Raw genomic sequence first — 23,126 nt, 5'->3', positions numbered from 1 at the left:
CAGGTTTGTGTGGTTCAGGCTAGATGACCTTCATTACGTGGTTCATCAGACTTGCTTAGGAAGTGCCTTTCCCTGTGCTGCTTGTGGGAACCTAACAGGCAGAGGCCAGGGTGGACGGGGGAGAGGCTAGGCTGTTTTCAGCTTAAGTAACAGAACACACAACTCACACTCGTTTGAACAAATAGGGATTTATTTCTTTCACACGCACACACAAAAATAAAACCCCAGCAGTTGACAATCTAAGGCTTGAGGCAGGGCTTCAGTTCTGACATTGAGGCCCCTAACAGGTGTGTGCTCCCCCCAGCCCTCAGTCACATGCACTCTCAGGGGCCTGCCACACTCCAGGCAGGAGAGGACCTGGCACACCTGATGTCCTCCGACTCTCCTGAGCCACAGGTTCACATGACCTCCCTCGCTGGAAGGAAGCTGGGAAGAAGCATCCCAGCTGATGAGAAGAGAAAGGGACAGGATCGAGTGGCTGTCTGGGGACCAGCCATGGGTGCTGCAGGATGAATGACTCAGAAAGGCCCAGCCACAACTGGGTGGAGACAGCAGAGATGATGACGTCAGCACTGTGCAAGTCCCACTTCAACAAAGTGCAAATTTTTAAAGGCCAAAGTTAGAAACCTTCAGGAAGATCATCTTTGGGAAAGATTAATAACTGCCATTAAATGTAGATCACACATCAAATGACATCATAAGCAAATCAGGAAGCCAAGCGTGTGGGAAGGGGCCTCTGCAAAGCCAATACCCAGGAGACTAAAATAAGACTTCCTCAACATCAGTAAAAGGGGTTGAACTAAAGCATCAGGGGATGCACGTGATCAGTGAGCAGAGACCCAGCCTGATGGAGAAAAGCACACAGCAAAGCTTCTCAGACCCAAACTGAACTCTGACGCCCTGTACTGAAGGGTGGGGAGAACAATTCTCTTCCAGATGCAGCGTAGCTCTGGCTAGCAAGGCTCCAACTGTATACAAGCTGCAGACCCCAACTTCTCACGACGTGTGAGAACACAATTCAAGAACATCTGAGGCCACACCGTGTCTAAACAATGCCAGAGGCCATCTTACAGCCCAGTGTAAGGTAAGAGGACAGTCAGCAGCAGCCCACCAGAAGGCATCTTGGGCTACATGTCCAGTGGTGCTGCTCGAGGAGCTGGGGAAGACATCCAAACACTATTTAAAAACAAAACAAGTTTTAAAATACACCATTTAAAGAACACTTTAACAACCATCATCTCTGTGGGGAGGGGACAAAGGAGGCCACATGAGTCAGCAGGTTTGAATTTCCAACACTACAGAGAAGAGACAAGGAAGGGTATACATTTATGCTTCAGTGATGATGAAGGAACTCCATTTTTAGTAGCACATGACAAAAAAACTAATTGTGGAATCATTCCTGTGTGAAAACAGAAAACTCTGGAGATGAACTTAGAAACAGTTCTTCACAAGTACAGGGAGGCTATGCAATGACGAATGGAGAGCCCACCTGGAAGGTAAAACAGACCCACAAGATCACTAAATGCCGGCACCTAAGTCTGAGATTCATCAGAGATCCCGCCCTGGCCGCACCCCACAAGACTTACTGGGCCAAATGTAGAAAAAGCAGGCTTTTTTTTTTTTTTAAATGCCAAGTGTGTAGAGCAGAAGACAACTTTGGGTGTGATCTTTGGGAAGGACATGTGTGTCCTTTGGCATTAAGTCCTCAACTGGACTAGGGAGCCCCAGAGACCATCAGCCACCTGTACTGTGATACAAGTCTTTAACTGAGTTGTCTCCCAACTCTACAGCAGCTACTGTCAAGGTGGCTCTAATACACAGAGGTAAATCTTGATTATAATGTGCCTAAATGACTTGGGACATCAGAAGTCTAAGTTGGAACCAAGAACTAAAGGTCAATCCAAAGACTACGGTGCTTCCTGACGGCAGAAGCCTGATGCTCCAGGTTCTAGGCCTGGCTGTCCTGCAGGAACCACATAGCAGCTTGGACACACCCTGCATGTAAGTGCCACAGTAAGTAAGCAATGCTTGGAAAGTAATGTGTCAGAAGGAAGGCTGGGGGCTCCTCTGAGCCTCCGTGACAGGCTCATAAACCTGGGAAGAAGCTGGAAGCTGGCAGTTGTTGTGAACTACCTCTGGACACCTAGCCATGAGCAGCTCCTGACAAGGACAGATGGCTCCTAGCAGCTCAGCTCTGCTAAGAGACAGGACGGTGTTTACTCTATGGGCTTCCATCACTACCTGCAGCAACAACGTGAACTGGAGAAGCCATGCTGCTTGTGAGGTAAGAGAGCAAGCTTTACTTGACTGTGTGGGAAGGAGATGATGAGGAAGGAGACAGACTTGGTAGTCCCCAGGAAGGGACAAGGAAGTGACCAGAGCTGGACTAGAGAGGACACAGTTCTCCATGGCAGGAGCCTTGGGTGGCAAAGACCGGAAGCTGCTGTGCTAACGCCTGCTTTCCACTCAGCCCCAGCTTGGTTCCTTCAAGGTACCCAAGGGAGCAGCACCACTGACCCACCTGTCTTCCACTCCTGGCTCAGCAGCTCCTTCCAGATTACCTCAGTCTCCTCAAGACTTCTGTCAATGCCCCTTCCACCACCAATGCTTGTGACCTGAGCTGAAGTCACATCTTGTGAACAGTACCCTATTCCCAAAACACTGCACACTAGGCAAAACTGGGTGAGTCTTGCTGACCTGAGAGTCATACTTCCCAAGTGGTAATGTGACAGCCACCATCTTTCTTCTATAGTACTGTTGCAAGCCAGAGAGAAGGGACTGGGAATCACCAGAAATGAAAAAAGCCCTTAGGACAGGCACGAAGCTGATACTGGCTACTTTTGTAAATTGTCACACCTTGGCCCTACTGAGCGGTCCTCCAGCCTTAGCTGATGCCTGCCTTATAGAAAGCTACAGGAAGGCAGGAAGGCCCAGAATCCAAACCCTGTTTGTTTGCTACCACAGGCCTCAGAACAAAACCACTGCCTGGAACCTTAAGGAGCCATCCCAGGAGTACAGGGCCTCACCTGGGCCCCAAATACAGACTCCCTTGCTCCCAAGGGCAAGCCTCGGGACGGGGCAAGAACCTGCAGCTGTGGGGATGCTGACCCTGACCCCAGCCCTGCCCGCTGTCTCAGCTGGGCAAGAAGCAAAATGTATGAAAATACTTTAATTATTTCTTTGAAACAGTTAAGAAATAAGGTTGGTTGGTTTTTACAATCCCAGTAGAAAAAAGTTCACATAAGAGCCCTGGCCTAAGGTCGCCCTTCCCAGGCAGACCGGCCTCTCAGTAGAAGCGCTTGTTCCGCTCCTGGCGCTTCTGGAACACCACGGCGCCCACCACAGCACAGACAACGACGCCCAGGAGCGCGCAGAGCAGCAGCAGGAACACCCTCCACCCCGTCAGGGGCCCGCTTCGGAAGTTTCCAGTGGGGTCATCCACATTGTCTGTGGAAAAAGACAGAGATTAATGCACAAAGCATGAAGGGGCCGCCTCCTAAGTGGCTCTGTAAAACTAGAGAGACAGACACTTCCAGCTGACACCCAGCACTGCACTGGCAAAGGGCAGGGGTCAGATGAAATCTACTTAGCTCTGAGGTAGTACTTCAAAGGCTGCGTGATTCCCCCACAAGCAGCTTCACCCTGTAGTTCCCACGGGTCCTTACGGCCTGTCACTGCTCAGCCCCTCCACCAAGCCATTGGGGGCAGAGCTGGACTTGGAGCAATGCTTTGGAGAGAGCAGCCATCAAGGGAGTGAACAAACGTGCCAACCACCATCTTGACTGGCCCCTGGGGAGCAGGCGGGGCAAAGCCGTCGGTGTTTCTGGGAACAGCAACCAGAACCCACCAAATGGTGCTATGTGGCAGGATTAACTTAGCTCTAAAATCTGTGGCTGGAAAGTTGGCTCAGGAGTTAAGAGCACATACTGATCTAAGTTCAACTCCCAACACCCATGGCAGGAGGCTCCCAACCACCTGTAACTCCAGCTCGGTGACTCGATGCCTCTAGCCTCCACAGACACACACACATACCTTAATGCACAAAAATAAACAGAGTGACAGAAAAGTTAAAAACCATGGGATATCAAACACCAGGCCTGGTGATTGCACCTGTAATTCCTATACCCAGGGTAGAGGCAGGAGACCCAAAAGGCCAACATCACTGTCTGCTATATAGTGAGTTCAAGGCCAGCCCTGGCTACACAAGATAGAATTTTTAAAGTGAGATGTCATACTATAATAAAGAACAGTGTGTTCTGGCTTTTCCTAGAAGATTGGAAAGACAGGATGGGGTCTATACTTTTAGTGGATTTATAGTTGGCAGCATACGGCTCTGAGGGATGGAAGGAAATACAGGCGCCTCCTCCTCCTCCTCCTCTTCCTCCTCCTCCCCAGAGCGCTGGGTAGAGTGTGAGGCAGAACTGTGCTGTGGAGGGGACCGAGGCTGCGGTTATAGAGTAACCACTACCTTGCTTTCTGACTGAGCGAACACAAGAGTCAGCCCCCAAGTGGTTCACAGGAGCCAGGTGTGACAGAGTACTTGGTGGGTTATGTCCGTGTGGACAACCGACTGACCACACTTTAGCACAGGAAGAAGTGGACACTAGGTGCTCACCTGTGTGCTGACTGGGTGTCAGAGCCTCAACAGAATCCACACAGCAAGAAAGCAACTCATTCTTTACTCACTCACTCACTCACTCACTCACTCACTCACTCACTCACTCACCAAAGCCGACCTGGCCCAAGCTCCTGGCCTCCAGCCAGAGTCCAGAGCCCAGAGCCCAGCTCTAGCAGGGGCAGCAGGACTGGAGCCCCGAAGGGTGGGGCTGCATGAATACACACCTTTAGGGGACTTGAGGAAACTGACACCAGGCTCGATCTTGGTCCAGTCGATGCTTTCCTCCTCAGGTGTCCGCTCTACCGTGAGCTGGAACAGCTTGATAGAGATGATGTCATGGTTGTCTACAGGGCAGACAGGATCCCACCTCAGGACATGGCCCACTGCCCCCCCCAAAGGGAAGTTGCTCCCTCCGCCTCACAAGGGCCTGCCCAGGGAGAGTGGTTTTCTGCCCAGCAGTCTCCTTTCCTAGGCAGGCAGCATCTCAGGGGCTGGGCTGCAGCTCAGAGCCTAGCACACACTTAGTATGTATAAAAGCCTGGGTTCTCGCCCAGGTTTGGCGAAGTTGGGAGTGCCCGAGAGAGAGAAGACAGAAGAGAGAGAAGAGCACTGACTCTCATGTTGGAAATGATTTACATCTAAACGTCAAGGCTTAGTTTCTTTGCAAAAGCAAGCCATGTGCATGTTGAGCCAGGACGCTGTGCGAATGCCATGGAGTTGGGACCCACAAACGAAAGCCAAAAGCAGACAAGGGCCGGCGTGACCACTAGGGCTGCCTCACAATCCCACGGTCTTGTCAGACCCACACGCAGGCTGCAGTTAAGCAAAGGAGCAGTCAGCAACTAAGCCTGAGACTTAGAGACGTGTTCAACACTACCACAGGCATGAGAGATCCTGCAACTATCTCAGAAGCGAGGCGCTGGAGTCCATGACGTGGCTCCTGGACAGCCACATGTAAACTCAGTGAGGCCAGGCTGCTGGGGTGGGGAGACGAGGAGCTGCAGTGAGAAGGAAGGAGCTACACAGCAAGCCACTGGTGGCCAGGGCAGCAGGGCCCTGGCATCTGACACTCAAGCACACAGACCCTTGAGCAGAGGGCCGAGCCTTGACCATCAGCTTCCGAGTCCGACTCTGGCTGCCACCTGGGCTCTGCCATTCTGCTTATCTTGGAGACATTTCCCGTGATTCAGTTATGTGAAAATGGAAAGGAATCAGTGCCTGAGGAAATAGTGGCTGGTGTGGTGGTGCACACCTCTGATCCCACTTGGAGGCAGAGGAAAGTGGATCTCTAAGACTGAGGCTAGCCTGGTCTACATAGAGAATGTCAGGACAGCCAAAGTTACATAGAGAGCCTGCCTCCCCCACACCCCAAATAAAAACCCTAGTGCCTGGCTGTCTGGTACCCAGCAGCCCTGGGCTCTCTCCACTCACACAGCACTGTGGGCATCTACCTGCTGCAGACAGACAGCCACCTGTTCTGTCAGGAGCCCTTTGCAGACATACAGAGTTCTGTTAGGTGAAATCCCAGGTAAGCCAGGGGACAGGAAAGAGCAAGGAGCATGCAGTGTCCATTACTGAAACGTCTGGCCATGAGCTGCTGACTACTGAAGCTGGGGTGTAGGAACTTTAAAGAGACACAGCAACAGAAACTCTGGGACTGCATGGCCTTGTGCTCTTCCTGGAGAGGAGGGAGGCCTCTAGACACAGGGGACATTATAGTCCCCCAAAGCTTTATTCTGGGGATAAGTAAGTTCTGCTAGCTCATGCACATCATGGCCTGGTCAGCTAGAGCTGGGTCCAGGACCTTCCTAAACATCCCTAGTAGACTGGGTCACAGCCAAGGGACACCATTAAGCACCACCAAGGCCTGGTGACCCAGCAAGGCCCACAGACACTTGTAATCTGGGGAGTGGAGGGACAGGAGTACAAACAAAAAGCACAGGAAATTACACAGCTGATTGACACATGCTATAAAGAAACAAAAGCTGGAGAAGGATGGGGAGACGTGTGTGCACTAGAGAAGGGAATGTCGTACTTAATGAAGACACTAAGGAGATGACCAGGTCCCACGCAGAAAGGACACACCTTCAGCACACAGAGAAGCCAAGGCAGGGAGGAGGCATGGGAAGGGCCTGGCATATCAACTAGGATGGTGGCCGTTACAGTTCTGAGCACAGGGACAGAATGTCAGGGTGCTTTGGATAAAAGGAGGGGCACCACGTGTGCATCAGTGAGAGTCGACAGCTTGACACAAGGTCCAGGGTGACACAAGGTGTTATCCCAGGCAACTAGAAAGAGAGGGATGTGGCTTTCCTTGATGGGCAAGGTCGATGTTTAGAGGGGCCGAGTGGAGACAAAATGGCTGTGTTCCTATAGATCTGGTGCTAGGAATCCATCCAGCCACAATACCTAGACCCAGCATCTCCTCTCACCTAAAGATACAAGGTGAAGAGGCTAGCTGACTGCTTGGGCCTGCCCTCGGGCACACCAATAGTCACAGCCGATGGGAAATGAGGAAGGCCTGCAGAGGAGGGAGGCCGGTAACTGCCGAAAGCATCCTTTCACATACTCACCAGACAGATCGCCGGTGCCAGCAGAGGCTCCAAAGTAGTAGCCGGTGGGCAGGCGCACCCCGGTGATATCGATGCAGTTCTTCCACTCATTCTTGTCCTCCAGGTCAGTCATCACCTGCAGTCAGCGAGCAGGTCAAGCACACACCCAGGCCCCAGCCAACTATCTCCTCGAGCCTCCATGGAGCTAGCACAGGCCCAGTGGCCTCCCCCTCATGCCTGCTCACCGTGAGGCGGCCCCGGGAATAGCGTACAGCTAGGAAGGTGTCATGGTCCCGGTTGCGGAAGTCAGCTGTGCAGCCTGCCAACTCACTCCAGCGTCCATCTTTGCTATGATCGTACGACAGAGAGCCATTGTTCACCATCACCGAGATATACGGGAACACACGCTGGAACCGAGACACTGGTTACTCCATGCCTAGCCAGCCTGTGGGCACATACCATCCTGCCCCTGGAGGATACTTTTCGCTAGAACCACAACAAAATTCTAGTCCCCAGCCTCACTCAAGCCAGCTGCCCAGGCCTTGCTCGCCTGCCCTGCAGAGGAGAGTGGGGTCCTTACCTCAGTGGTTTCATCATTGGGATATGTGTCCAGGAAGATGGCCAAACCATGGAAGTTGTCTTTGCTTCCGAACACAGGCCCTGGAATTAGGAGATACTTTCAGAACAGGATCAATAGAGATGACCCATGGATCCCTCAAAGGCAGCCTGGGCAGAAGTAAGAAAGTCCGACCATTGGTGCCTCACCCAGGAAGGAAAAGAACCTTGAACCCCGTCCAGAGCACAACAGACGCGCAGAGTAACCATAGGCAGGCTACCTGGCAAACCCACCCACTGCTACACCCATGCCTACCCCACTGTTTGGGTGTGTGCACCTCCCCACCTGGTACAAGGCGGTCTCGGGTATACCACAAGGCGATGCCATCTCCATGGAGATTCTTCTTCCCTGTGCCATGGACTTTGAAGTGGACATGCATTTCCCAGTCCTTAAGGAAGCATGGCTGCAAAGGGAGCAGAGAGGCCCTCAGAGTTACCAAGGCTTTCAAGCGAGCTGCAGTGGAGCCTGGCACGTCCAGGTCTACATGCTTGCTCCCCACTCCACCCAAACTAGGCAACCACTTCAAGGTTCAGGGCCAGGCAACAGGACCTTAAGTGATACTGGACCCTACACGAGTGAGGGAGACCAAATGGTGTCTCCATCGAGGCCCCCGAGACTCAGCCTCTGGCAAGCCAGGCTTTTTCCTCAGTGTGTAACCCCAGTCCTGCTTTATCCTCCTCATCAATGACTGCCCATCTTAGAACCTTAGAGAGCAGCACCAGCCCCATTTAAGCCGTGTACTTTAAAGACTGACTTATTTATTTTGTGTATGTGAGTACAATGTCATTCTCTTCAGACACAGCAGAAGAGGCCATTGGATCCCATTACAGATGGTTGTGAGCCACCATGTGGTTGCTGGGAATTGAACTCGGGACCTCTGGAAGAGCAGTCAGTGCTCTTAACTGCTAAGCCATCTCTCTAGCCCCATATACTTTAAACTAAAAAACAATGATTTTGAGACAAAATAACTTGTCCATAACTAATGAAAAAGTGATCTTGATTCATATCCAAGTCTGACTGAAGCTCTGGCTAGTTCTTGCACTCCTCACAGCCTGCAGGCATTTAATGTAAATTAACCCATTCTTTTCTACAGCTGGCTTCCAAAACCCTCCCAAGGAGAGGATTGGCTGGAATTCGGCTGGAGCTCGCACCCAAGACTGGTCTCAGGCAATCCAGCCCTGCCTGATCTGGTACAGGGCAGGGCTCATGCCCCCACCAGCAGAAGCACAGGCTTCCAGCAGTGGAGGACACCCAGTGCAGAGCCAGCTCTCCGACAGAGTGGAGTCGCCACACTCTGACCCCAACAGGTGTGAGGCAGTGAGGCACTCCACCAGAAGCTGGGGTGTGGTGCAAGTGTCTACAGGCAGCAGTCAGGAAACATTCCACTGTGGGGCTAGTCTATTTAACACCCAGTGCAGGTGAAGGTGCAAAGACACCTCTTGGTGTGTGGGGTTTCAAGCTGCAGCCCCACCCTCCTTCCTATTGATTTTCCTCTTCTCCCATCTCCTCTTCTAAAAAATGTTTTGTTTTGTTTATTTTTAGTGTTCATTTTGTATGCCTGTGTGACAGTTTTGGATCCCCTAGAACTGGAGTTATGAACAGTTGTGAGCTGCCACATGGGTGCTGGGACTTGAACCTGGATCCTCTGGAAGAGCAGCCAGTGCATGCTCTTAATTACTGAGCCGTCTCTCCAGCCACCGCCCCTTTCTTTTCTTTTTTTGAGACAGGATTTGTCTGTGTAACTGGAATTCCTGTTGTAGACCAGGCTGTCCTTCAACTCAGAGAGTCACCTGCCTCTGCCTTCCAAATGCTGGGATTAAAGGCGTGCTCCAATTTGCCTAGCCCAGTTTTTTTTTTTTCCTTCCACCTCCCTCCCTCCCTTCTTTCTTTTTAAAGTGTACATAAGTGTTAAGGGGGGTGGGGGCGCCTTATTATGCACCCATGGCTAGGCTCCTGTGCGCTGAGCTGGGACTACAGTGCCGCAGCCCACTGGGACTACAGTGCCGCAGCCCACTTTATCCGATGCAGCTGTTTAACAACGCCAACCTCAAGAGCTCCCGGACTTGGATCCTCAGATGCTGGGAGAAGAATAAAGGATGAAATGGTAGCCGAGCAAGACCCAGGGTGCTGGGAGAAAGACGAGAGGCAGCAGCAGAGGAGGACACTCTAAACTGAAGGGCTGAGGGTGACCTCTCTCAGAATGACCCGTGGTACCCGTGGACTTATAAGCTGTAAGGTAAAACAGACCCTTTCCTCCCCAAGCAGCTTTTGGTCATGGCATTTATCACAGCAATAGTAACCCTGACTGAGACAGCAGCCTAGCTCTCCCTCTCCCTTTCGCTCTCCCTCTCCCTCACCCTGAGCCTATACGTCTGTGAGGATGCCATAAGCCCACTGCAGCCGGGCTGGCTGAAAGGAGAGAGCCAACAGCAGCCAGCACAAGCAACCTCTAACATCATCAGAAGCCTGTCTTCACAGACAGCAGCCATGGCAACCTCCGAGGAACCACAAGGTGTGAAAACGGCTGCGTGCCTGATTCCCAGGAAAATAGTCACTCCCCCAAGGCATTATTATTTCTGCACTTTTAAGCCCAATCCTGATCCTCAAGATTGAGAAGGTGATTTTCCAGTTTATCTCCTACTTGTGTTCTTAGCCATGAACAACACTCTCCCCAACTACTCAATTTGAGTGGTCCTGTTACTGTCTGCACAGTTCCCCAAGGGAAAAGGGCCTGGCTCGGGAACAAAAGACAGAGGAACTTGATAGCACAATGAAACATATTATTCTTGTAACCAGGAAAATTTCAGTCCAAAAATTAAAATATACTATGTCCCACCACCGACAGTGTGGCTGGTGCACTGATGGCACTGGGGAGCCACCCTGGCCACAGAACAGGAGCCTGTGTGACAACTCATAGCAACATGAGCTTCCCCAGTTGTGGAATCTCACTAGTCTCTGCACAGCCATGTACTGGGGAGAGATGGTGCCAGGTAGCCATCAAGACAGAAGGACAAGGAACCTGATCCAAGGTCTGCTGAGGAGAGGAAGGCCCTGTCAGGGCTGGGAATGAAAGCTAAAGAGAGTATACCAGAGGGGCCGCCCAGGGAGGGACTCAGCTCCACGTTGGGCCCTCTTCCTGGGTTAGGGCTAAGTGACTCTGCCAATCTCAGCAGGGATGACAAGTAACAGACACCAGAGAGACAGGCAGGGTGCGACTGAAACCCAAGAAGGCAGAGGAGCTGCACAGACTGTGCTCTGGTAACTACAAGCAAGGAGTCAAAGGACAAGAGAATTTAGCAGGCTGGTGGTATTCTTAAACTCTCCCTAAGAAACAGCATTTCAGAACAATCTATGATAACATACGGGAGGAACGTAACAACGATGAAGAGATAATGAATACATCCAAGGTTACTCAGACAAACACCAAGAACAGTACAGGGTGGAGAGAAGATTCAGAACTGACAGTCAGACCCCCAAGTAAAAGCACAAAAACTCAATTCCAAATCAAGACACACAAGACTGGCCCAAAGCAGCAGAGACCTGGGATAGACCCCACCAGTCCCGTGGCCACAGGACAGCAATGACGCGCCGTGAACTGAGCGGCCAACCCAATGTAAGAATGAGTGCTGAGAGCTGTGGTGTAGCGACTGCCTAGATTTCCATCCTGACACTATAAACCTCCTCAAAAAGATGACACCCAGGGGTGGGCACTGGCCACTCCTAGTCTCTGTGTGATCTCTCCCTCTCCTGCATTTCCAGTGTGACGCTGGTTGTGTTGTTTAAGATGTACTTTATTATTTTTAATTATTGCAAGTGAGCACAGGTGTCGTGGCAGTCAGAGGCTTGGATTACACTGGCTATTGTGTCCTGTTCAATGTTGTTAGGAAACTAACTCAGGACTTTTGCAAGAGCAAAGCATGCCCTTAACCACTGAGCCATCTCTCCAGCCTGTTTTTGTTCTTCCCGAGACAACACGAAGTCTCACCGAGTCTGAGCTGCTCTAGAACGCACTATCTCCCCAAGGGCTGGCCTTCATCTCCCTACCGCCAAATCCCAGTCCTGTGGCAGCATACCCAACTTCATAATGCCTTTTGCCTTGGGGTAAGGGCCTCCAGAGCCAGCACCCTGGTATCTGGCCTTTCAGACTCAACTTTAACTCTTTCTTTGTGAAATTTACCCCTCCTTACATCCTTCATTACAGTAGCAACCAGAAATTAAAAAAAAAAAAAAAAAAAAAAGTAACAGACTACCTTCAAGGAGCTAACGATTAGCAATAGACAATTTCAGACAAAGAAAACAAAACAATGAAAAGCATGAATGAGCAGCAGCCCCCTCACACTGTCTGTCCATCTTTGTGGGGAAGGGAAATGACCCCATCCACACGGAAAGTCAAAGGTTCAGGAACAAAGAGCGAGCGTTCAGTTCAGAACTAGAACTGGCTGCACAGTACTGCGCAGCTCACAACAAGAGAGACTAAAGGTCAGCACAAGAACCTGGAGTTCTAAGACCCCAGCACTATCCAGGGAGAAAGTTAAAGTGTCCTTAGACTCTGGCACGCATTGTGTGCACATGTACAGCTGTGCATGTGTGCGTTTGGGGAGGGTTGTTTTCGCGGTGTCGTAGATCAAGGCCAGGTTTTGGGCACCTCTAGCCCTATCATTTTAACACAGGGTCTTGGTATGTAGCTCAGGATAGGCCTGAGCTAGCAAACACCCTGCTTCTGCCTCCTGTGTCTATAGCCTGACTTCTACAGCACGTGCCATCTGGGCACCTGCTGCCCAGGGTGACACAGAGAACGGAAAGACAAGAGGTTGCAGGGATGACTGAGCAGATAAAGACCAGTGGCTCTTCCAGAGGCCGTGAGTTCAGTTCCCAGCACCCTTAACTGCCCCTAACTTTAGTTTAGCATCTGATGGGATCTTCTGGCTTTCAGAGGCACCTGTACACGTTTGCATACACAGAGAAGCATAAACATAAATAACAACAATAATAAAAACCCTGAGAAACAAGCTAACAACTTCCAGGCTAATTAGAGGCAAAATGAGGGCTGGAGAGCTGGCTCCGATGTTAAGGGCACTGGCTGCTTCCAGAGGACCCTGGTTCAATCCCCAGCAACAACATGGCAGCACACAACTGCCTCTAACTCCAGTTCCAAGGGATCCAACTCCCTCACACAGACATACATGCAAGAAAAACACTAATGCACATAAAAAAATTTTTTTAAAAATTATCATCTGAAATATAAATAAACACAATATCCAATAAAAAAAGAATTATCAAAAGAAGTTTTTAAAGAGATAAAATGAATAAGAAATAGTCAACTCAAGTTGTTCAGACCAGAGAGAAGAGGGTAAGGAAGAAACCAGTAGGAAGGCTAACCCTAATATGTCAGGAAGCGAGATGAAATCCAATCTAGGCTCTGGATTGATTCCCTCCCTTTCCTTTCCCCTTTCCCCTTCCCTTCCCTTCCCTGCTGCAGTGCTGGGATGAATGCAGTGTGTCAGACAGCCGCTTCTTCCCTAAGGAAGGGCATGGAACTTGCTAGAACTCCCTTTCTTGTCTCTAACCTTTATCATTATCTGTGGGAAACACAGGACTGCGTAGTACAGGAAACTGGGAGTCAGCTCGCTCCTTCCCTGTGGACCCTGGGGGTCCAAGCCAAGTTGTCAGGCCTGGGCAGCAGGCCCTCTTATCTGCTGAGCCATCTCCATAGTCCTTATTCTTCATCTTAGAAATAAGGGTTTGCCAAGTTGCTCTGGCTGGCCTTGAACTCACTTTGTAGCAGATAGGCCTTGAACTTGTTATCCCCTGCTTCAGCCTAAGTAGCTGGGATTACAGGGTCATGTCAATGGGCCCAGCTTTTTATTATCTTTTTTATTCAATTGCATGTGACTCTACAGTATTTCAAAATAAAAATTCTGGCTGGGAATGGAGGCTTACACTTCTTATTCTAATTCTCAGAAGGCAAAGGTAGAAAGATTTAACATACTGGCCTCAGATTTGCTTTAGATGGAAAAAAAGAAAGGAAGAACAATTTGAATTAAAAAAAAAAAAAAAAAGTCAGGGAATAGAAATCCTTGACCATGGCACAAGTAAAGCTAGGTTATCAGTAAGTTAATGTACAAACTACCCAGAAAGCCCATATGTATTTAAAATGAATTTAATTTTCTCGTGTAGAAGAGGCAGCCCATAATTTCTCTCAAATGGTTCCTCTGCTGCTTGTGGTGGTTTGAATAGAAATGGCCCCACAGGCTCACACATTTAATACATTGTCACGAGAGAGTGGCACTGCTTGAGGGACTAGGACGAATGGCCTTGCTGGAGGAAATGTGTCCCTGGGGGTGGGCTTCGGGGGTTCTGAAGGCACCCCCCCCACGGCCTCCAGCGTCTCTCTCTCCTGCTGCCCGGGCATCTGGATGCAGAACTCTCGGCTGCTCTCCAGCAGCCTGTCACCGTGTGCACACATGTCACCGTGTATACAGCCCACTCTCCAGCAGCCTGTCACCGTGTGCACACATGTCACCGTGTGCACAGGCCACTCTCTAGCAGCCTGTCACCCGTGTGCACAGGCCACTCTCCAGCAGCCTGTCACCCGTGTGCACAGGCCACTCTCCAGCAGCCTGTCACCGTGTGCACAGGCCACAACGTTTTTTTCTTTTTTTCAAAGAGCTGCCACGGTCATGCTGTCCCTTTACAGCCACAGAACACTGACTAAGACGGTCCCTGAAGATGACACATACGGCAAGAGCCCAAGCCAGTGCAAGGCCAGCATCGGAACAAAAGGACAAGGGAGAAGGGAAGGGGTTAGTACACTTGCAAGGTCAGTGTCAGGAGGGCATAGACAGAAACGAAGGGCCCAGAAACAGTCCCATGGGACCACAGGTCCCCCAACACCTTTATGCACCCCAGACTGAAGACTGAAGGTCAGCACAACAGGGAGCCTCCAGGAGACTTAAATCAGATGCAGTGTGGTTTGAATTACTTCTAAGTTGCTTTGTGGGGCCATATTTCTTATCCCTGAGTCCACAGAAGTCCTAATGCCTTGTTAGCACACTGGAACAATGGAAACAGAAGCACCTTGCAGAAACAAGTCATTTAAAGTCAGATAGCTTCTACATCTCTGCTTGAACAAAACAAAACCCAGCGACAGCTGAGCGATCATTATAGGAATATCATCTGTAGTTTAGCCACTCAGAAGGCTGAGACAGGAGGATAACTTGAGCCCAGAGTTCAAGGCCAACCAGGAAAAATGGCAAAATAACAGACAAAAAGCCAGGTGTGGCAGGCTACCCTGCTCTACTACAATTCCTTCTGCTGTACTGACACTGCCTCAGAGGTACACACATGGATGTGTATTTGACAGCAGCTGTTCTAGAGTGTGATGCTGAGGTCAAATGTGGCTCCAGGCATAAAGTGCCTGCTGCACAAACACAGGCACCCAAGCTTGGGTCCCAGCACCCATGTACAAGCAGACACAGGGCACCCAGAGCTGCAGGCACTGAGCTGGCAGACCCTGAGGTCTTGCTGGCTAGACAGTCTAGCTGAAATGGCAAGTTCCAGGTTCAATTAGAGACCCTGTCTCAAAAACTATGGTGGTAGACAGGGCATGGTGGCACATACCTTTAATCCCAGCATTCCAGAGGCAGAGGAAGGCAGATCTGACTTCCAGGCTAGCCTAGTGTACCTTGCTATTCAAGGCCAGCCAGAGCTATATGTCTAAAATAAAATCAAAATACACACTATGGGCTAGGGAGATAGCAAGGTTAGTACATAAGGACCTGTTTGGTTGCAGACCCCACATTAAGGAGAGCCTGCCCTAGTGGCATGCACGTATGCTTCTAGCCCTGGGAAGGAGACAGTGGATGCCTGGCACTCACTGGCCAGATAGCAAGCTCCAGGACAGGGAGACTGCTCAACAAACAAGAACAGCATCTGAGGTTGACCTCTGGCCTCCACTTGCATATACACACAGCTACACCAACCCACACACTCCTAATGTGCTTTGACGCACAGTGGAACAGCCTGGAATGTCAGCATGTGGGAAACTGAGCAGGAAGATCAGGAATCATCAGAGATCATCCTGGGCTATGTAGCAAATGTGAGACCATCTCAAAAACCAAACAGAAAGCCAATGTTCAGTCTGAGTGTATTCTTATGACCTCCTTTATAAGCCTTTCTTCAATGCTGGGAGTCCAACCCAGGGCCAGGCAAGCCCCTCACTGTCCTCCACACCACCATGGGTATTTAAGCCCAAGACAATTTCTTCAGGGGAAGGCTTTTTTTTTTTAATGTGTGTGTAGATACCAGAAAATGTCAGAGGGTGTTGAATACTCTCGAGCTAGAGATTTACGCAGTTATGAGGCCCTCAGTGTGGTGTGAGGAACATACACTCAGGTACACAGAAAAACTATCCTCTGCAAGATCAGCAAATGCCATTTCTTCATACACCACCTTATTTTAAAGAAAGTCTCTCTCTAAACCTGGATCTCCCTTAAGTGGCTGGCCAGCAAGCTCCAGGAGCCTCTTGTCTGTCTCTTCAGGGATGGGATTACACACAGCCAGGCACCAGGCTCTTCACCTGAGTTTGAGGGATCTGAGGTCAGGTCCTCACGCTGGTGCTGCCAACACTATGCCCACTCAGCTACCTCCCCAGCCCAGGCTACCTCCTTAGCCCATGCTGCCTCCCCAGCCTCTGCATCAACTTTAAAAAAAAAAAAAAAGGAAAGGCTACACAATTTTGAACTAGCACAGTAACAATATGTAAGCTTAAGATCCCTGCTCCTGCCTTTACACAAAACTCACTGCGATGCCAGCCTCACGTCCTGAGCTCCAGACATTAGGCACTTGGATGTTTGCTCTCCTCACCCGAGTCACACAACAGCTCGGAAGACAGGGGTCCTCGGGAAATGTGTGCTCAGCCAGTGCCTCTCCCAGACAGAATACAAGTGAAGGAGATTCAAACACACAAAACAAAACTGCAGAGATCACCTAAGCAGTTCTGTCAGGAGAAAGTATTTCTTTGAAAACATTAAACAGAAACGTCTAAGAATTCCATGTAATCTCTTTCAAGAAGTATAAATGTTCTCCATCTAAACTATTATCAGGGTCCAGCAGCAAATGTCCAAGCACTAGCCAGGCACTAGTGGTGCACGCCTTTAATCCCAGCACTTGGGAGGCAGAGGCAGGCGGATTTCTGAGTTTGAGGCCAGCCTGGTCTACAGAGTGAGTTCCAGGACAGCCAGGGCTACACAGAGAAACCCTGTCTCGAAAAATAAAATAAATAAATAAATAAATGTCCAAGCACTGAACAAAGGATTGCTGTAACACAACCAAAGCAAGTACAGAATGCTCTTGGTCCTGTGATATCACCAAGCTTATCCATCACTTACAAACCACTAACTTGGATATGTCTGTTACTTGTGAATAAAACCCAAATCCTAAAAGTTCTATCGATATTTTTATCTTGCTTTTTACAAAACAAAATGCAACGCTATATATAACTCATTTATGTGAAAAATACAAGGTTACATTACCACCTAAAAAAGTAGCACCCAAGCTATATGTGTTGTTCAGGAGTGAAATGCTTGCCTTGTCTGGCATGCATAGGTCCTAGGTTCAATCTATAGTACCACAAAATAAAATAAAAAGGAAAGAACAAAAGAAAGTATCTGAAAAGCCGAACCAGAATGACGTGACAGACTGCAGCTTGGGGACATGAGGTTTAATCGAGCACTTGGTGTGCGTGACATTTGAACACAGACTTAACAGATGAGAAGTAACTATGGAGCAGTCACGGAAGAACCAGGAGGCGCTATCCCAGACAGAGTGAACAAGACCAAAGCCCCTGAGAGAAGGCAGCCAGACAGACAGGCTGGAACAAACTGACAGAATGACTGGAGATGCCAGTCACCAAGGGACACGCTGTACTGAGAGAATGTAGTTTGCCATTCATGAGAGGTCTCAGGCTGTAAGGGTCAGAGCCAAAGCTGAATGGAGAAGAGTAACCGCAGACGGCTCTAGCACAGTGTGGAGGCGGGAGGCAGGGAGAGAGGAGGTGCTGAGGGGATGAGCCATCGAGGCAACAAAGGACGGTGTAGTCTCTTAGAACTAATGACAAAATCAGCCAGAAGGGCCAAGAGAGTACTGTGATGGAGAAAACTAGGCCACTGGCCAATAGTGGAGGCAGGAGGGAGAATGGCCTATCCCCAAATTACCTAATTTCTTTCCTTTGCCAACCTACACTTCTTGGTGTAGACACTACACACCACTGCTAACACACCAGGGCAACGGCATGTCAGGCTCCCTGCTGTAAAGGCAAAGGCCACAGATACAAAAACTGCCTGTAAGCTCAGTGCAGATATAGCTAACAAGACTGTCAACCTAGCACTGAGAAAGGGAATTAGGTTTGTTAAGGGTGTTGAAGGGGCTCTCCCATTGCTAACCAGGAGGCATCGCGTGTATTAATTAAGGGAATTGAAGAGGGTGGAGATCAGAAAGATCAGTTGAAATACTCTTTGTTCTATTCGCTGGCTACACTACCTCAACATAAAGTCACGAAAACTATCTATTCCAAACACCTTGTTTGAGAATTAAATCCGATAAGGTGTGGCAAGGGGACTCTCAACTCTGCACCTTAGCTTCTTGCTTCTTAAGTCATTTAGATGAGGACATCATTACTTACCTTGTATGGTTTCTGAAGAAATAAGTGGAAGTGTTAAGAGTCGCGCATAGTTTCTGACACACAGTAACTACACAAGTCTCTCTTTACGATTTGTGTGACCAGGGCAGAAAATCGGCAGGACAAAAAAAAAAAAAAAAGGAGCACATGTATATATACTAAGCTTGGCTGGTGAGGAAGCAGAGATTATTGAATCAGTGAACGGCTACGTTTAGCCTGTGGGGAGAGACTCACCTGGTGGTTCCATATAGAGCCCTCTTTGCTGCGCTCGTCAGGGGTCAGGCGCACGTATTGGCTCGTAAGCATCGTGCTGCCTTGGAAGTCCCAGAGCGGCATGGAACTGGAACCGACCCCTGTGGGCAGAGACCGACGTGCACAGGTGCTCAAAAGGCCGCGCCAGAAATCTACTGCGCTGCTCTGCTCAACAAAAAGGGCATGCCCTCCTCCAACCCACTCCAGCCCCGCGTCCTCACCCTTCTCTCTGCAGGCCTCACCTTGGTAGGGCTTGATGAGCGAGTGCTCCCGCTTGAGGTGTTCACTGTTGCCGTCGGTTATATCCGCAGCCACCAGCCCCAGCAACAGAAGAAAATGTAGAAATGTAGTGGGGCCCGGGCCGGGGCCAGGAAGCCCAGGCCTCCCTGGGCACCGCTGACCCCAGCCCCAGCCCCAGCGCCTAAGCCAGGCCTCAGCCGCCATTCTCCTTTTCCCTCGGCCACTTCCGCCCTAAGACTTCCGCCTTCCGGGTGTCTTTTCTAATGGTCTCCGGCCGGAAGCCCTCCAAACTAGAATCACCGGAGAGTCAAGAAGGAAAGCCTCGCAGTCAGCAGGGTGGCAGCCTTATTGGCTGGCCAGCCTCCTATCCTAGTAGAGCGTCCTTCCATAACTTTGGAGGTTCCTCGGTCGCCTGTCAGCCGGCCACAACCAAAGGTTCTCATGAGCGACAAGGGATCCAACCAATCATGGAGCAGCACGTTAGGCTTGCGGGCCAACGAAAAGCAGAGGTCTCTTTGGGGCTGGAGGAAAGCGAGCGTCGTCTTTGAAGTGGAGCATGCTGGAACTTGAAGTTTTTGGGGGGCTGCTTGCGCAAGCTGAGCACACTGCTAGGTCGTAAGCCTCCTAGAGAATCCTGACTTTGAAGTGACCTTTCCAGTACAGTGGGAAAAGCAGCACTGGAGTGAAATAGAAAGCCTGGAGTCCAATCCCAATGCTACCCTGGACTCGGTGGGTGGGGGCAAATCCTTTAGGCCACGTCTAGCTAGTTCCACTCCTCTGGAGACTTAAAGAGGCCAGTTATTTGAGGACCTCCGTTACTCTCAATTACTCAGGCACAGTCAGATTGAAGCAGGAGGGACACACCAGATCTTGACCTGGGACCTCAGTGAAGGCCAAAAGTCATCTGGCTTCAAAAAGTGTCAGTTCCTGTAAGAAGTGTGCTGGCTAGTTTTATGTCAACATGACACAAGCTAGAGTCTTTGGAAAAGAGCAAACATTTGAGTTGAGAAAATGCCTCCATAAGATCTGGCTCTAGGGCATTTTCTTTCTTTCTTTTTCTTTTTTTTTTTCTTTCTTTCTTTCTTTCTTTTTTTTTTTTTTTTTTTTTCGAGACAGGGTTTCTCTGTGTAGTCCTGGCTGTCCTGGAACTCACTGTGTAGACCAGGCTGGCCTCGAACTCAGAAATCCGCCTGTCGATGCCTCCCAAGTGCTGGGATTAAAGGCGTGGGCCACCACCGCCCGCCGGGCATTTTCTTAATTAGTGATTGATGTGGGAATGTCCAGCCCATGGAGGGTGGTACCATCTCTAGCCTGGTGGGCTTGGGTTCTATTAAAAAAAATAGACTGAGCAAATCAGTTAACAGCACTCTTCCATAGTCTCTGCATCAGCTCCTGCCCTGTTTGAGTTCCTGTCCTGACTTTCTTTAGTTATGAACAGTGATGTAGAAGTATAAGCCAAATAAACCCAGTCCTCTCTTTTTATTTTTATAAGATTTATTGCTGGGCAGTGGTGGCACATGTCTTTAATCCCAGTACTTGGGAGGCAGAGGCAGGAGGATTTCTGAGTTCAAGGCCAGCCTGGTCTACAGAATGAGTTCCAGGACAGCCAGGGCTACACAGAGAAACCCTGTCTCGAAAAATCTAATAAAAAAAAAGATTTATTTATATGAGCACACTGTAGCTGTCTTCAGACACACCAGAAGAGAGCATTATAGATCTCATTACAGATGGTTGTGGGCCATGGTGTCATTGGCAGGAATTGAACTCAGGACCTCTGGAAGAGCAGTTCGTGCTCTTAACCGATAAGCCATCTCTCTAGCCCAAACCCAAAACTTCTCCAAGTTGTTTTTGGTCATCGTGTTTCATCACAGTAACCCTAACTAAGACAAAAAACATTTTTTTCTGAATGTCTCCCACCTATAATTAGTTGAAACCACAGGTCTAGATCCTACTGATTAGAGGGTTATGTTTATAAATATATGTTGTGTATATGTGTGTGTGCATGGATACATAGAAAGAGAAAATACATGTACAACAAAGCCCCTCTGCCTCTTGTCTCCTAATGAGCACCCTCTTCAGAGATTTCCCTGCACCCACACACACTAGGGTGTGTGCATGAACTTCACTGGAGGGCTGAGCTCGTCAGGTACAGTCACAGCTGAGTCCCAAGAATGTGGAGAAGTGCACCTGGAAGTAATTAACTGGTGAGAGAACATTTGTTCTAGAACCTGTCACTGGGTCATGGAGAATGAGGAAGAGTTCATCCAGGATGTCTGAGAAGTCTCTCTCAGCAGAGGAAGCAGAGGTGGGGATATGAACTTAAAAAGAAACACAGTGAGGGGCTGGAGAGATGGCTCAGTGGTTAAGAGCACTGACTGCTCTTCCAGAGGCCCTGAGTTCAATTCCCAGCAACCACATGGTGGTTCACAACATCTGTAATGGGATCCAGTGCCCTCTTCTGGTGCATGTGAAGACAGCTACACTATACTCACAACATGAAATAAATGTTTAAAAAAAAGAAAGAAAGAAAGAAAGAAAGAAAAAAGAAAGAAACACAATTATTTGGAACAGATGTAGAGTTTGTGGTATTTGGGCCTGGTAACACATTCCTGGGAAGTGGACCCAGAATCCACGGTCATCTTCCCATACATAAGGATCTTGAGACCACCTGAGGGCTACTTGAGACTCTGTGTCAAGCAAACAGGCAAAGCTGTGGAATTGGAAACTGTGGTGGATAGATGGTGTAATGGTTGATCTTCCACTGCCAACTTGGCTGGATTTACAATGACCTTTGAGACACATCGCTGGGTATGTCTGCAAGGTGTACGTAAATAGAGAAGGCTTATTCCATGTGCTGGAGTCCTGGACTAAAGAAAAAGGACAAAGCAAGGTATGCAACAGCATTCACCTCTGCCTGCTTCCTGTCCACAGAAGAAATGTGAGCAGGATGCAATGTAGCCAGACAGACAGCACGCTGTCCTCTGATCCGTCAAACAGGCGTCATGAGGAGCAGTCATATAGGGGTCATGAGGACCAAATGAAGTCCCATTAGGAGAGGACCCTGTAGACTATAAAGCACCCATGAAATCTGAGTATAGCCTGTGTCCATGGCACAGCAGATGGGCAGACTGCAGTCAGGTCACACAAGCTCCTGCACAGGTATGTTATTTGCTCATTCATTCTAGGGCTGGGCATTCTGCTGTGAACAGACACCATGACCAAGGCAACTCTTATAAAAACATTTAGTTGGGCCTGGCTTACAGGTTCAGAGGTTCAGAGGTTCAGCCCATTATGGCAACATCCAGGCAGGCATGGTGCAGGAGGAGCTGAGAGTTCTACATCTTCATCTGAAGGCTGCTAGCAGAAGACTGGCTTCCAGGCAGCTAGGATGAGGGTCTTATAGCCCACGCCCACAGTGACACACCTACTCCAACAAGGCCACACCTCCTAATAGTGCTGCTCCCTGGGCTAAGCAAATACAAACCATCACAGGCATCAAATCTGGCACTTTGCACATCATTACACAAGCCAAGCCTCCTCTCTAGTTTCATGAGCACTTTAGTAGCCCAGGTTAGCAATCATGACAATCCTACTGCCTCAGCCTCCTGAGTGCTGGAATTGTAAGAATGAGCTACTGCCGAAGCACCTATTAGTTAGTTAGCTAGTTAGTTAGTTAGTTAGCTAGTTAGTTAGCTAGCTAGTTAGTTAGTTAGTTTGAGACAAGGTCTCTTGTAGCCTAGCTGGCGTCAAGTTAGCTAAGTAACAGAGGGTGACCTTTTGAACTCCGTACCCTCTATTGCAGTGATTACAGGTGTGCACCACCACACTTTAGTTTTCTGCAGTGCTGGGGACTGAACCTAGGGCTTCATACATGCTAGGCAAGCACTCTACCAAGTGAACTACATCCCCAGCCCATAAGCATCTTAGTAAGATCATCTTAGCCCCTGAAGCAACCCCAACCTCACACAATTCAAATTCCTGCCTGGGGGCGGTGAGGAGCAAGGTATCCAAAAAGAGATAAATACACTGGGGTGTGATCGCTGCCATAGAAGATGGCCTCTGGTATGTACACTGGCACCAAGTTCATGTCTGAGGGCTCTCAGAATCATCCAAAGCTGGTGTTCCAGACTTATGGATGTCATGCCTCCCTGCACCAGTGTACAGACCCTG

At 49.5% G+C, this 23,126-nt stretch overlaps 1 protein-coding gene across 1 annotated transcript; it reads right to left on the bottom strand.

The window, feature by feature from the left end:
* Positions 1-172: 172 nt before the first annotated feature.
* On the bottom strand, positions 173-19,387 carry Lman2 (lectin, mannose binding 2). The gene is made up of 8 exons (XM_034509964.2): positions 18,959-19,387; positions 18,699-18,817; positions 8,072-8,189; positions 7,751-7,830; positions 7,416-7,577; positions 7,192-7,306; positions 4,843-4,962; positions 173-3,447 (listed from the first exon to the last, which is right to left on the bottom strand). Exons 1-8 carry the CDS (start codon positions 19,158-19,160, stop codon positions 3,287-3,289), a joined length of 1,077 nt encoding a protein of 358 aa, XP_034365855.1. The 5' UTR covers positions 19,161-19,387; the 3' UTR covers positions 173-3,286.
* Between the last annotated feature and the right edge of the window lie 3,739 nt (positions 19,388-23,126).

The sequence above is a fragment of the Arvicanthis niloticus genome, chromosome 8 (assembly GCF_011762505.2).
Source record: "Arvicanthis niloticus isolate mArvNil1 chromosome 8, mArvNil1.pat.X, whole genome shotgun sequence".
NCBI lineage: Eukaryota > Metazoa > Chordata > Mammalia > Rodentia > Muridae > Arvicanthis > Arvicanthis niloticus.
Note: the sequence above shows the minus strand (reverse complement) of the source record. Positions and strands in the feature narration are given on the sequence as shown.